The sequence below is a fragment of the Diabrotica undecimpunctata genome, chromosome 8 (assembly GCF_040954645.1).
Source record: "Diabrotica undecimpunctata isolate CICGRU chromosome 8, icDiaUnde3, whole genome shotgun sequence".
NCBI lineage: Eukaryota > Metazoa > Arthropoda > Insecta > Coleoptera > Chrysomelidae > Diabrotica > Diabrotica undecimpunctata.
The window spans coordinates 135,791,422-135,805,589 of NC_092810.1; the positions used below are offsets into that span (position 1 = coordinate 135,791,422).

Genomic DNA, 14,168 nt, shown 5'->3' on the forward strand with positions numbered 1-14,168 from the left:
CTATTGGTGCCACATATATATTCCGTAACATTAGTAAGTAACTAATACGAAATTTGAAGACTGTATATTACTTTTGTCTTGATTATCTTCAAGTTTAGTTCAAAAATAAAATTTTAGGCTTCGGGTAGGAGAAAAAAAAGTGAATGCCTAAAGCGTCACTGGTACTTGACTACTGTGATAATTCCTATATGCCACCTGACGTCGAAAGGTGTCAAAAATCTTAGAAAACTGAACTTTCCATGATATTTACAAAGAAACGTAAAAAACTAAAAAATAAAAAAAACTTATTTCTGAACACAAAACAAGTATTCTTACAATATAAATTTAAGTTGGTAATTATGAGCTACTATGCAACAGTCCAAAAAGTCGGGAGTGTTGGGATAGAGTTTACATTATCACACTGTTTTTACATGTAATTCCTTCTCAGCACATTCTGCACACCGTTTTCGCATAACTCTTCCTTTTTTACTCTTTTCTTGACGATTTCTCACAATATGTTGCTTCACAGTGGACGGCTCTTCAGTTAGTTCTGAAGTCAACATATATCTCTAATGATAGTTAATGATAAAGTAATTTAAGCTGATTTGTTTTCCGGATTATTGCTTGTACAAGATGTATGCATTTTTCAACATCATATGAAGAATATGTATATAAATTTTAGTAGGCCATCTTACTGTTTTTCAATGACAGGGATAATAAACATTAAGTTGATCTTGATGATCCGCTCCAGACATATACTGATTATATTTGACTATTGGCTCTGATTTCATTTTATAGATTCCTTTTATTGAAACAGCCTCTTGCAGATTATTTCTAGTTTCGGTCGATATGTAAAGGACGTCCCTTGTATCCTTCCACTTTGCAATTAGCACACCATCTTTGTATTTTACGATGGTTTCGCCTTTTTCTAGTATTTATTTTTGTAACATCTTTTAGATTATTTTTTCTATTAAGACTTAGAATGCCAGTACAATCTGTCTTAGCATCCAGAAGATTATTGGCTAATTCGAAATAATTGTAGAAATTGTCCATGTTAACAGCATGTCCAATATTTTTTTGTTTTTCCTGTAATAAGTGTTATACTATTTTTTAGTCTGTCCTTGTCCTCCAAAATTATTGATCAGTCCAGTGCTAACCATAATTTTAAAATAACTTTGTTTGCCTAATAATACTACAAGAGTGACTGAAGTTAGCATTTATATCCATCCCTAAAAAAACAAGCAGCAAAAGAGTGCTCTGATTATCGAACACTGAGCCTCATGAGTCATACTTTAAAAGTACTGCTGAAAGTAATACATAAGAGAATATACGACAGGCTAGAGGAGAATATTAGCGAGACGCAGTTCGGGTTCCGAAATGGAATGGGTACTCGAGAAGGACTATTTGCCGTCAACATATTGATTCAGCAATGTCGGGATGTAAACGTTGATCTACACTTGTACTTTGTTGACTACGAAAAAGCTTTCGATAAAGTAAGACATAAAAAACTAATATCAATACTTATGAACAAGCGCATTGACAGTAGAATCATAAACATAGTGCAAACATTATACTGGAACCACAGTGCCATAGTTCAAATTGATGGGCAACACTCAGAAGAAATGAAGATCTGTAGAGGAGTTAGAGAGAGATGTGTTTTATCGCCACTTTTGTTTAACTTATATTCTGAATTTTCCAAAACACGCTCAATAATATCAAAGCGGGAGTTACCGTTAACTGAAAATTAATTAACAACTTAAAATATGCAGACGACACTGTGATCATAGCAACCAATATAGAAGATCTACAACATATTATCGAAAGCTTAAGTATGAATAGTGCTAAGATCGGAATTACTATAAACGCTAAAAAAACGAAGTACATGCTAATTACAAAAAGACCACAAAATATACATCACCTATTGACAATTAATGGTAACGTGATAGAACAAGTAGAAAAATATCAGTACTTGGAAACTTTGATCAATGAAACCAATGATCATACTGCAGAAATAAACAGACGAATAGAGATTGCCAGATCAGCATTTATATGAATGAAGCCACTCCTAACGTGCAAAAATCTAAATGTGGAGATCAGACTACGTACCATTCACTGTTATATATTTTGCATAAATGCAATTTAAAAAGAATCGAGGCTTTCGAACTCTGGTTATACCGCAGATTATTAAAAATATCATGGACTGAAAGAATTACAAATAAAGAAGTACTGGAGAGGGTTGGTAAAGAAACAGAACTAATCACCACTATACAAACCAGAAAACTGGAATACCTAGGCCACGTGATGAGATGACCAAAATATGAAATTTTGAGACTCATAATACAGGGAAAGATTCAAGAAGAAGATCTGTTGACCGAAGGCAGAACTCATGGTTGAAGAATCTACGTGATTGGTAACAATGCGGATCGATTGATTTGTTTAGAGCAGTAAGTTCAAAAATAAAAATTGCCATTATGGTTGTCAACCTCCATAGGGAGACAGCACTCTAAGAAGAGTTTCTTGTTCTTCATATATTGAATAAAATTTAGGCGGCCACGGTGTAACACTATTGGATCGTCTTAACTCAATTTCTTTCCAGGATAGTAAATGTCACACATTTTTTAGTTAAAAAATTAATTATGGGTTTAATTTTAAAGATTCTATCATTAGTCGTTAGTTCATGGTCCGCATGATTTCTGCTAAAATTCAAGCTTCGAAGGGTCAACAAGAACGACTCATGTGGGGGGTAGAAAATGCTTCCATTTTAAACAGCGGATCTTTCTTTTTCCAATTATCTCGCTAGTTTTGGAATTTAAATATGACCCATATGTAACATTAGTGCTATAAATGTTTGTAACTCTCTGGGCGTTTAATGTTTCCATTTATTTATTCTAGATTCCTGTTGCCATCTTTACCGCAAAAAGATAGATATTGCGTATTCGTTGGATTGGTTACAAACTTGTAAAAATTCATGAGTCAGTAACAATCTAAAATAGTCTAAGGGTTTTTTATTAGGCAAGGCATCAGTAACTTTAATTTTTTTTGTAAAGGCCATATATTTAATAGTTGTTGGGTTATCTCCCCATTAAGAATTTGCTATTTCATTTTTTGTGCATCTAATGCACGTAACGTGTCATCACCTGAATCCTTCAAAAAATCTACAATATAAATAAACAAATAACAGACAAAAAACCATTACTTTTTGACCATTTTGAAATAAAGCAATATCACCTTCATCGTTCTCTTCTGAACTGTTACTCTCTTTATTAATATAATCGCTGTCATTGTCTGATACTTCAAAAACGTCTTCACTGTTTTCTAGACACTCCAAAATCTCCGTCTCTGTTAATTTGCGTTTTATTATCATATCTTACCTTTTTGCACAATACTAACATAAACTATTTCATTTCAATACCAATTGACCATCCACACCCCACGCAGCCCACACCAATGCCTGAACGTAAATCACATAAGTAGTAAAGGCCGGGAATCCTATATTTGTTCGTAGTGGAAATACAGAAAATGCCAGAGTGTATTTTTAGGAAAAATGTTGGAATAGAAAAACCAAAGTCAAAAATGTATGAATTGAACCTTCACTTAGGTGTCTGCAAAACAAGAAGTAATTATGCGTAAAGCTGACTGGCAGAAGAACCTATTTATTTTCACAATTTGTGAACGCCAGAAGGCGACAGTAAAACGGAGCTCACTGAAGTAAAGCAAAACGCCTTTTGGCAACAGTGGCACCTGACTTACGCACGCGTAACGCTTTTTGGCGAATGTGTTAAGGCGCTCTCTGTACAACGCGTCAACTGCGCGGTACCAGCGCGACCGGCCTCGCAAGCAACGTTGATTTCGGGATAACGTAAACCCGCCGATAGCAATGTCGTTAGTATAATAATTTCTCCAAGGTCGTACCATTGTCCGGTTGGGCCGATGATAACGCGACGATATTAGCAATACACAATGGTATATCACAGGGTACTTATCACAGGCGGCAATCACAGGGTACAAATTTGTTCGGATAATTGTTCGATATTGTAACAATAAAGTGTTTTCAAGATTGGCTACGGTCAACTTAATTTTTCATGTGTCATCTTTCTTTAAAGGTTGGCGATATGATTGGCTACAACTACGCCCTAAACAGCAACTGGACAGAAGGATGGGCAATTGGGCAATTTATTTGTACAATAAAATATTATCGAGTTTCTTCAAATATACGTAACTTTCACCAATATATTTATTAATTTTATCGTGACGTTAAGTTAAAATTGTTTTCTTATCCGCCTATAGAAATTTTCAGTTTAAAAAAGTAATTTCATTTTTAGGTTGTTCTCACTTCAAAGAAAAATATACATAGCAAACGTAATATTGCAGCCATTTGTATCGTTCACTTGGATTTTTTGTAACGACAAAAGTATGGCTTTAAGAGATTCGGTAACAGAAGAAGGTTTTACTGAAGATCTTAGCATGAGCATGGATAGAGTTTACGACTATTTTAAAAAGTCAAAGTGGGGAGCGGCTTTATATATCCTTAAAGAAGATTTTGATTTTACCCGTATTCAGTCAAGAAAAAATTTGAGGAGGTAAGTAAAATATTTTGTAGAGTTGCAGTGGACGACTCTGGTAGTGGAAAATTCTGGAGTGTTTTCATAGAGTTCTACCTTAGCTTTTGCTTGTCTGTATATATTTGCTAAAGTCTCCATGTACGGTTTGTCAACGCCTTGGTTGGTCAAAGCTTCTATTCCTATGTATATATATATATATATATATATATATATATATATATATATATATATATATATATATATATATATTGAGATGATTTCTGTTTAAAGAAAATAATTTATAAGTTACACACTAGATAATGTTAGATATAAAAAATATTTGGTTATTTTAATAAGTTATATACTAGAGAATTTTATAAAAATTATTTATATGAGGGTATTCTTAAGAAATTAGCATATAATAAGTGTAAAAAGTTTTTTTTTATAATTATAATATATTTAAGTGAGCCATGTGCATAGGCAACCAGATATACCTACTTTGAATAAGTTTCATAAGTTACAGAAATTAATAATTACGAATATAAGTGGGGTTATAATAATATGTTGTTTAAAATGTGTAGTTTATTAAATTAGAGTGTTTAAGTTACTGATTTAAGTTTATATTCTGATCTGAAAAGCCTAAATGTCAACAAAATTCTAGATAGAAAAGAAAGGAATTCTCTAGAATACAGAATTTAACCTTTGTTTACGGTAGAACGTTCTCGAATATGGTTATGTCTATGGACATAATCGAACATATACTGTTTCGAGAACATTCATATGGAGGAAATGGAACTTCTAATAGGATTTCTTCCCAGGTGATTCTGGAACATGGAAAAAGATATAAATACCCGGTGATTTGGATTCAGAGTTCAGTTACAGTTACTATAAGATCAGTTACAGTCACTATAAGTCAGTTACAGTTACTATGAGGCCAGTCAGTTAGTAAGAAAGTTAGTTAGAAGATAGACACATTTAGTTAGTGAAGTCAATTGTTCAGTAAGTTCAAGATAGTCAGTCATAAGGTCCAGATGTTGAATATAATAAGTTCAATGAAGATTAAGAAACAGTATAAAGATAATATTATTGAAGATTAAAAATTATGTTATGTAAAAATGGTAATTGGATAATGGAAGGAAGTATTAATTGAAAATTAAAATTATATAATATATTTGGTGATTGGATATTGTATATTGAAAAGAAGAATATATATAAATGCTGTTAAGAAGAAAAATATTTTAAATTGGTGGAAGCTGATAATTGGAAAAAGTAATTTCACAAAAACAAGGATAACCGAGGCTGAGAACGAAGACATTGAGTGGTGATTAAAATCTTTATTTTGGAGAACATTTTATTTAGGCATTCAGTGAAAGAAAGGTACAAAATTTTGTTAATATAATTTAGTTAGTATCATAAGAATTTCAATTTTAAAGATAGTTTGTTTAAAATTTACATTATCTATATAATTTAATTAGTTTCATAAGAATTTTAATTTAAAGATAGTTTATTTTAAACTTTACATTGGTTATGTTAGATATATATGTGTGTTTCATAATAGATATAATAAAGATAATTTCAAAAGAATTGCGGCTTAAAAAAAGGTGGAAGTGAAGCAAAAGCTTAACTTATGAACGATAAGAATTAAAGCCTTCAGTTTTTTATAAGAACAAACAGAACTAAGTCAGTTTTTTATGTAAAATATGTAAATAACAGAAGTATATAGGACAAGTAGAGGACAAATAGAATTCCAAAAGCACTGACACTGTTTATGGATTACAAATTATTATTTTGTATATTTTACTTTAGCTACCATTCATGGCCAGGTTGTTTCAATTTAAGTTAAGGTGAAGTTTTTATATTAGCAGCGGAATCACCAAGCGAACACTTTAACGGTCTACAAATAAAAGAAGGAGCCAATAGGTTGTTAATTTGCAAATGTGTAGTAACTTAATTTAGAGATGTAGACCAGACTCACATAGTGTTATATACAGGGTGAGTCATAACTATTGGGACATAGACTAAGGACAGGTTATTGACCAAAATATGGCTATTGGGCCAAATATGACTTAATAAAATGTTGCTGAGAAAAAAGATACAGAGTGTTAAGTTAATTTTTGTTTTTCGTTTTTTTGCTAATAGTTTCCCTGTATATTTATAAATTGCTATCAAAATTGGCACAGAGGCATAATCTTAGACAAGAAATAGTATTTTATTTACAATTCCACTATCAAATACCAAACTAATAAACAAAGTTGCAACTAACGTAAGGTTTCCGTTTTGACGATAAATCAAAACTAAACACACTTTTACTTAAAAGAACTCACAAAAACTCAAACCAAATGTTCTACATGGTCTCCTCCGATTTCTATGCCTTTTCTAATTCTTTTTATACAGGATTTTCGGACGTTAAAAAAAATATTATTCTGTCCCCTTATAAGATTAGCTGCATTTTGAATGTACCTCCAAAGTTTGTCTCGTGTATTAATTTCATTGGCATAAACTAAGGACTTCATATATCACCAAAAATAAAAATCTAGCGGGTTGTACTCAGGACTTCTTGGTAGCCATTGAAAATCACTGCCTCTGCCAATCCATCGTTGAGGAAATACGTCATTAAGATGATTTCTAACAGCTAATGAAAAATGAGGTGGCGCTCCATCCTGCATAAACCACATTTTTTTTCTTACATCCAGTGACAGATCATCTAAAATATCACTAAGAGTATTTTCCAAAAAGAATAAATAAGAATCTCCATTTAAATTCGGAGGAAAAACATAAGGCCCTAGTAACGGGTGTTTTTTTAAAAGGTATAGAACTTTAAAGTGGAATAAAACAAAGATTATTTTTTATATGAACAGGATATTAACTTTATTTGAAAGATAATTTTTTGACATTATATTTTAAATATGATTTCTGGCATATGACCACCAAGGCTGATTCTGACGTAGTCTAATCTGGAGGTCCAATTTTCGACGACTTTTTCCACTATTTGTGGCCGTATATCGGCAATAACGCGGCGAATGTTGTCCTCCAGTTCATCAATCGTTTCAGGCTTATTGGCATAGACTAGCGACTTTACATAACCCCACAAAAAATAGTCTAACGGTGTTAAATCGCACGACCTTGGAGGCCAATTCACGGGTCGTAAACGCGAGATTATGCGATTACCAAACGTTTCCCTCAATAAATCCATTGTGGCACGAGCTGTGTGACATGTTGCGCCGTCTTGCTGAAACCACAGCTCCTGCACATTATGGTTGTTCAATTCAGGAATAAAAAAGTCAGTAATCATGGCTCTATAGCGGTCACCATTGACTGTAACGTTCTGGCCAGCATTGTTTTGGAAGAAGTACGGACCAATGATTCCACCAGCCCACAAAGCATACCAAACAGTCAATTTTTCTGGATATAGTGGTTTCTCAACATACACTTGAGGATTATCTTCACTCCAAATACGGCAGTTTTGTTTGTTGACATAGCCATTTAACCAAAAGTGAGCTTCGTCGCTAAACACAATTCGCTTATGAAAGTCGGGATCAACGGCAATTTCGTTTTAGGCCCATTCACCGAATCTACGCCTTACTAGGTGATCGTGTGGCTTCAATTCCTGCACGAGTTGAATTTTGTAAGCACGCAAACCAAGATCTTTTCGCAAAATCTTCCATAAAGTGGATGGACACATATCCAACTGCTGTGCACGATGGCGTATAGACTGATTCGGGTCTTCCTCTATACTACGCTCAACAGCAGCAACAACATCTTCTGTACGCACTGTACGACGTCTCTGTGGATGCGTATTATCATTAAGAGTGAACGTGGTGCAAAAACGTTCCACAGTTGATCGAATTAATTGCTCTGATGGGCGATTATGTATACCATAAAATGGACTTAGTGCGCGATACGTATTCCGAACAGAACGATGATTTTCAAAATAAATTTGCACAATTTGAAAGCGTTGTTTAGGCGTCAGTCTATTCATATTGAAATGTCAAACTAAAGTAAATAATAATCACCTGACAGCTGTCAAAATGGCCGCCCCTTAAAAGCGTGTTGCCAAATTCTATTTCTATACCACTAAAAAAAACACCCGTTAGTTGGTAGCCTATAATGCCACACCACAATTTAAACTAATAGCATGCGGGTTTTCTTCTTCCCAATAATGACTATTTCGCCCATTAAAAACCCCTCTTCTGGTAAAAGTTACTTCGTCGGTGAACATAATATTCTTAATAAAGTGTCTGTCATTGCGATGTTTATTCAGAATACGTTGGCAAAACTGTAACCGTCGTGGAAGATCTGTTGGAAGTAAATTTTGAACAGGAGTGAAGTGATAAGGATGTAGGTTCTCTTTTTTTAGAATTCTAACAATAGACGACTGACTGATTTACTCCTGTTGCTGCTGATAGATGTCGTGAACTTATTTCAGGATTTTCATCTACTCGAACCAAAAGTTCATCTTCTTGATTAGGTGTGATTTGTTTCGGTCGACCACCCCGATTTTTAGTGTGAAATGACCCAGTTTCACCTAAACTACGATATAGTCTTGCAAAAGTTTTGTGATTTGGCTGCCTTCTGTTTGCGTAGAACATTCCATACCTTCTGGCTGCCGAGCGACCGCAAAAATTTACTTGTGCGTATACGCAAATCATATCTCGCATTTCTTCATTAATAAAATGATTGTGACGAGGCATTTCAATCAAAAAAAGTAATGATTACTTTTAAAAAATGGCACATTACACTACACTGTCACATCAAAAATAATTTACTCTGAACAAATGACATTTTTTACCAACAACAATTATCTGACAGTCCAAAGCATACTTTTCATAAATGAAATAATATTTGAAATCCTTTTTTAAGACTCTAAGCAGTTCGACTGCGTTTTTATCGAAAACGGTTGAAATTATCATGTTTAAACAAGAGTACCAATTTTACGTAAAAATGATGTTTACGTCATATTTTCTAATAAAAATTACTAAAAAGTTTCATCAGAAAAAGTTTAGACTCAATTTGATCATTAGGAATGATACACGTGGCGCCCTCTATGACAAAACGTAAAATTGTAAATAAAATACTATTTCTTGTCTAAGATTATGCCTTGTGCCAAGCAAATTGTTGATAGCAATTTATAAATATACAGGGAAACTATTAGCAAAAAACGAAAAACAAAAATTAACTTTAACTCCCTGTATCTTTTTTCTCAGCAACATTTTATTAAGGCACATTTGGCCCAGTAGCCATATTTTGGTCCAAATAACCTGTCCTTAGTCTATGTCCCAATAGTTATGACTCACCCTGTATTATCATAGAATTGGTGTTATTTTTATTTTGTATTTTATCTAAAAGAGAAAAAAGGTTAAAGGAGTTCTAAAATAAATGTATGGATGTCTCTTTAGAAAATTTCTCAACTCGACCATTCCAGCTGACTTTTTGTTTTTATAAAACCTGTGTTTCTTTGTGCAAGCTCGTAGACCATTTTAAAAAAGTTATTTTTTAGTTATGCCGAATAGTCGGTCTTCCATCTTTAAATCATATTTCATCATTAAATCATATTTTCATATATTAAGTAAGTCTCCAATTCTTTGGGCAATTTTGTAGTGTAGTGAGTCGATCAAAGCTTGTCTTTTGCCTAAGAAAAAATACCGATAGTTTTCTGACATGTCGCTTATGGATAAAGTATTCTACTTTCATTTTATTTACCAATATATTTTTATTTTTGACCCTTTTTTAAGTACTCAATGGCAGATTATAAAGCCTAGCAGCTCTTTTAAAAGATGTGCCATTAGAATTATTGCTGTCTTATCGTCTTCCGAACATAAATTGTAACTATTATTTCTGTAAAGATGATATACCTACATTTGACTGTTATAAAAAATATTCCGGTAAAACTCAAAACTTTATTTGGTAGGCTAAGACTAACACCTCAAAATCTCATCAAATATAAAAACGAATTGACATGAGTGACTCCTGATAATTAGAGAAATTGCAACAGATATGATATAAACAGAAAAATATTTTTTTTAACTCCATAAAAAAACACATTTGTGAACACGAACTTGTGAAGACGAATGGGCCCGTGGGGACCATTTTTCCCGAATTACTCCTATGATAAACAACAGATGACAAGTCTATATTATAGTAGCATTTTTAACAACTACAGTGTGTGATCAAATTGTTAGAGCCAGCCCATAAAATTTTACTTGTTGTTTAATAATAGTATGTAATTGAGCTATAAAACATATTTTTGCGCTTAATTATGTTTTAGTGTGATTTAGAACCTTATAAAATTTACGAATATTTAAAATAACATGAGTAATTACACGAATACACTTAAAAATGGTAGTGTCACTTTGCAGCAATGACTGCCTGACACCTTCTTGGCATACTTTCTGTGCATTTCTGGCAATTTTGTGGTTATAATTTCATTAGAAATTTCTTTCTTCATGAGCTTTCAAAGATTTTCTATTGGATTCAGATCTGACGAATTACCAGGCCACTCGACAACCTTTATCTGGTTGTCAGCAAGGAATCTTGTAACAGTTTTTGCCTTGTGACAAGGCGCCGAGTCATGCATAAATGTGAATCTCTTATTCCGGAACCACTCCTGGACCTGGGGAAGCATTTTTGTTTGAAGTACTCTTAAGTACTGGTCCTGCGGTATTGTTCCTTCGACAATGTAAAGTCTACCAAATCCTTGACTGCTTATGATAGACCATACCATGCTACTCAAGGGATGCTTTATAGTCCTTACATTACAACCCGCTTTGTATTTTCTCCAGGTCTTCTCACAAATTCAGCTCTATACATAAGGATCTGCACCGTAGATTCGTCTGAAAAACAAACCTGGAATATTATTATTATTTTAGAATCGTGAACAAATTGATCAACTATAAACCACATCAAAGAAAAACAATGTTAAGTAATGTTATTTACCTGATTCCAATCATCAATGGTTCAATCTTTATGATTTTTAGCCCATTGAAGCCTTTTTTCTTCATGACTGGTGTTAGTAGCGGCTTTTTTGCTAAGCGACAGGTTGAAAACCCCATATCTTTTATTCGCCGACAAGTTGTCATCGGTAAAATATTGATGCCAGACTCCTGCATTATTCTCCTGCAATCCTCCGAGGTTGTTTTCTGTTTGCCAAGACAATATCTCGAATTTTTCTTTCATCTCGTGGTGTTGTAATTTTTTTTCGACCATTTTTGTTTGCGCCGTGGGGCAAATTTAAATTTTCGTTAAGTTTTTTTCTTTATGCGGTCCATAGATGTCCTTGAAACTTTAGAAATGGATGCCATTTTTCTGTTAGAGTGATTAGTGTTCAATAAAAAAGTTTTTATTTATTATAGTTTTCCTTGGTGAGATGTCTTTGGCTTTTCCTATGATGTTCGTGTACCACAGGTGTAACGAACATGCAATGTTTGCTAAATTTACAAAAAATAGTATACGATTGTCAGAATATCACTAGAGGGCAATGAAAACTATTTATTATAACTCTAAACACCAAGAATATAAAATAATATGCACACGAGTTGCAGGCTAGACTGGACAGCACTGACCAACAATAGTATCTGAGTCACGTATTGCTTATTGTACCTTTATAAAGTGTTAAAAGATAATCAAATGGAAACAGATGCATTAATATGTTACAAAAATCAACTATATACACTTTTGTAAAGAAAAATTGAATTTTACTAGGTGGGTCTAATAATTGGATCACCCACTGTATTTTAAATCAAACTTAATTAATTAAAAACATAATAAAATTAAAAATTAAAAATCAACAAATTTGTATAGCCTTATGTTTTCTGCTAATAATTACCAACTACTACGAATTTTTAAACCTCGTTGACTTAATAAATAGGAAACATACTTTGTAGATTAAAACTAAAACCATTTCGTTATTATTTTTTAGGTTTTGGTATTTAGACATTGCATCGAAGTCAATCCTGTTCTGTTTCCTTATATGGCTCCTAACGTTCAAGTTACAGATTATTCCTCATATATTTACTGCAGTTCAAAACTACTATACCAATTTATAGAACACAAGATAACATGAGAAGTTTTCGTTATCGACGAGAGCTAAAAGAAGCTTACGAGTACTTATCTATTATAAATGGCTTTTCGCTTTAGATATTATTGATTATTGTTAGCTTCTACGTTCTTGTTAAATAATTGTAAACATTGATAGTAACTGTTTAATGGACGTCTTACATGTGTTAAACTTTAATGTTGATTATCTGTTTTCCATAAAAGCATGTTTTCTTAAATAAAAAAATGCAAGACAACTGTTTCTTTATTTACCTAGTTTTTAACCTTTTGTTAATTATTATTAATCTTATACACGATATTAGATATGCAGACGATACCGTAATGCTGATAGATAGTGCACAGAGGCTCCAAATGACGATGGATAATGTAGAAACATGTAACAAATGCGGCTTAAAATAAAATCGTAATGGCAAAAATAATGATCATTAGTAAGAACACCAACATAAACTCCTAAATTACAAATAAAACGATACGCACCGGGAATAGCATATGCTATCTGGGCTGCAATATTAAGGATAACTGGGAATAAATGAATGAATGATGAATGAATGAATGAATGAATGATTTTTATTTAACTACTTTACAAATACAAATATTGTTTGTAACAAGTCAAATAATACATAGTACCTATATAAAAAAGGATTAGAAAAGGAAAAAAAGAAAACAGAATAACAGAAAATTATTTATGCCAAAGCCACGGTAAACAGTTCAGTGGAATTATGTAGTCATATAATCGTCTGAGCAGTAAAAGCAATGTTCCAGCAGATATTTTTTATAACTTTTTCGAAAATATTGCAGATTAGCTATTTAATATTTTTTGGTATAATATTGTAATAGTCAACGAACTAATTCGTTTTCTACTTGTTTTTTCTCATATGATTCATTGCATTCTTATTATGAATTAACCACAATTTCAATTAAAAATATGTTTTTTTGGCGTTTCGATTTCCATTTCGAAAATCGTTTTTAAAATACACATTAATTTTTTATTTATTTTGTAATTTTATTTTAATTTGTGCTTTAATTTGGTCCATTACATTTGAATCAGTTAAACGGTTTGTTGCAATGAGATTTTAAGTGGCCGTAATCTTTGCATCTTTTGAGTTGTACCATCATATTTTAGAGTCTTGGCTGTTTTCTTCTTTAATCTTATTTTTATAAAGTAATGTGGAATAAATTTATTCATATTTTTCTTAGTTGTATTTGTGGCTCCTTTCATAATGCTCAAAAATTATTGCAGATTTCACTTCTTTTATATATCGCTTAAGTTTATTCCTTATGTATATTTTTGGACATTTATTGCATATTTTTAAAACACTTCAAATGATTGTACTTATCTAAACAGTCTTCATTTTGTCGCAATTTTTTTAAACTTATTGAAATCGATGGGTATAAAATATTTGGCTATTTTCTGTTTTAAATATTTCCTGTTTATATTTCCCTATTCTGCGTTCTATCCAAAATATTCCAAACAAATTTGTCTATTTTAAAAAATATTTGCACAAAAATATCGTTATATGTTATTTTTTGAGTTAATTATGAAGTTTCTAGGTACGTGAATCATAAATATACAAACTCGACTTTATTTATCATCTT

General features: G+C 32.3%; 1 protein-coding gene across 1 annotated transcript in view; it reads left to right on the forward strand.

Annotated features, from left to right (window-relative positions):
- LOC140448065 (fatty acyl-CoA reductase 1-like) overlaps positions 1-12,802 on the forward strand; it is a 41,816-nt gene extending 29,014 nt beyond the window's left edge. The window contains exons 7-8 of the mRNA XM_072541117.1: positions 4,302-4,559; positions 12,436-12,802. Coding sequence (XP_072397218.1) covers positions 4,302-4,559; positions 12,436-12,562 — 385 coding nt within the window. The 3' untranslated portion in view covers positions 12,563-12,802. The remainder of the gene's footprint in view (positions 1-4,301; positions 4,560-12,435) is intronic.
- Positions 12,803-14,168: the final 1,366 nt, after the last annotated feature.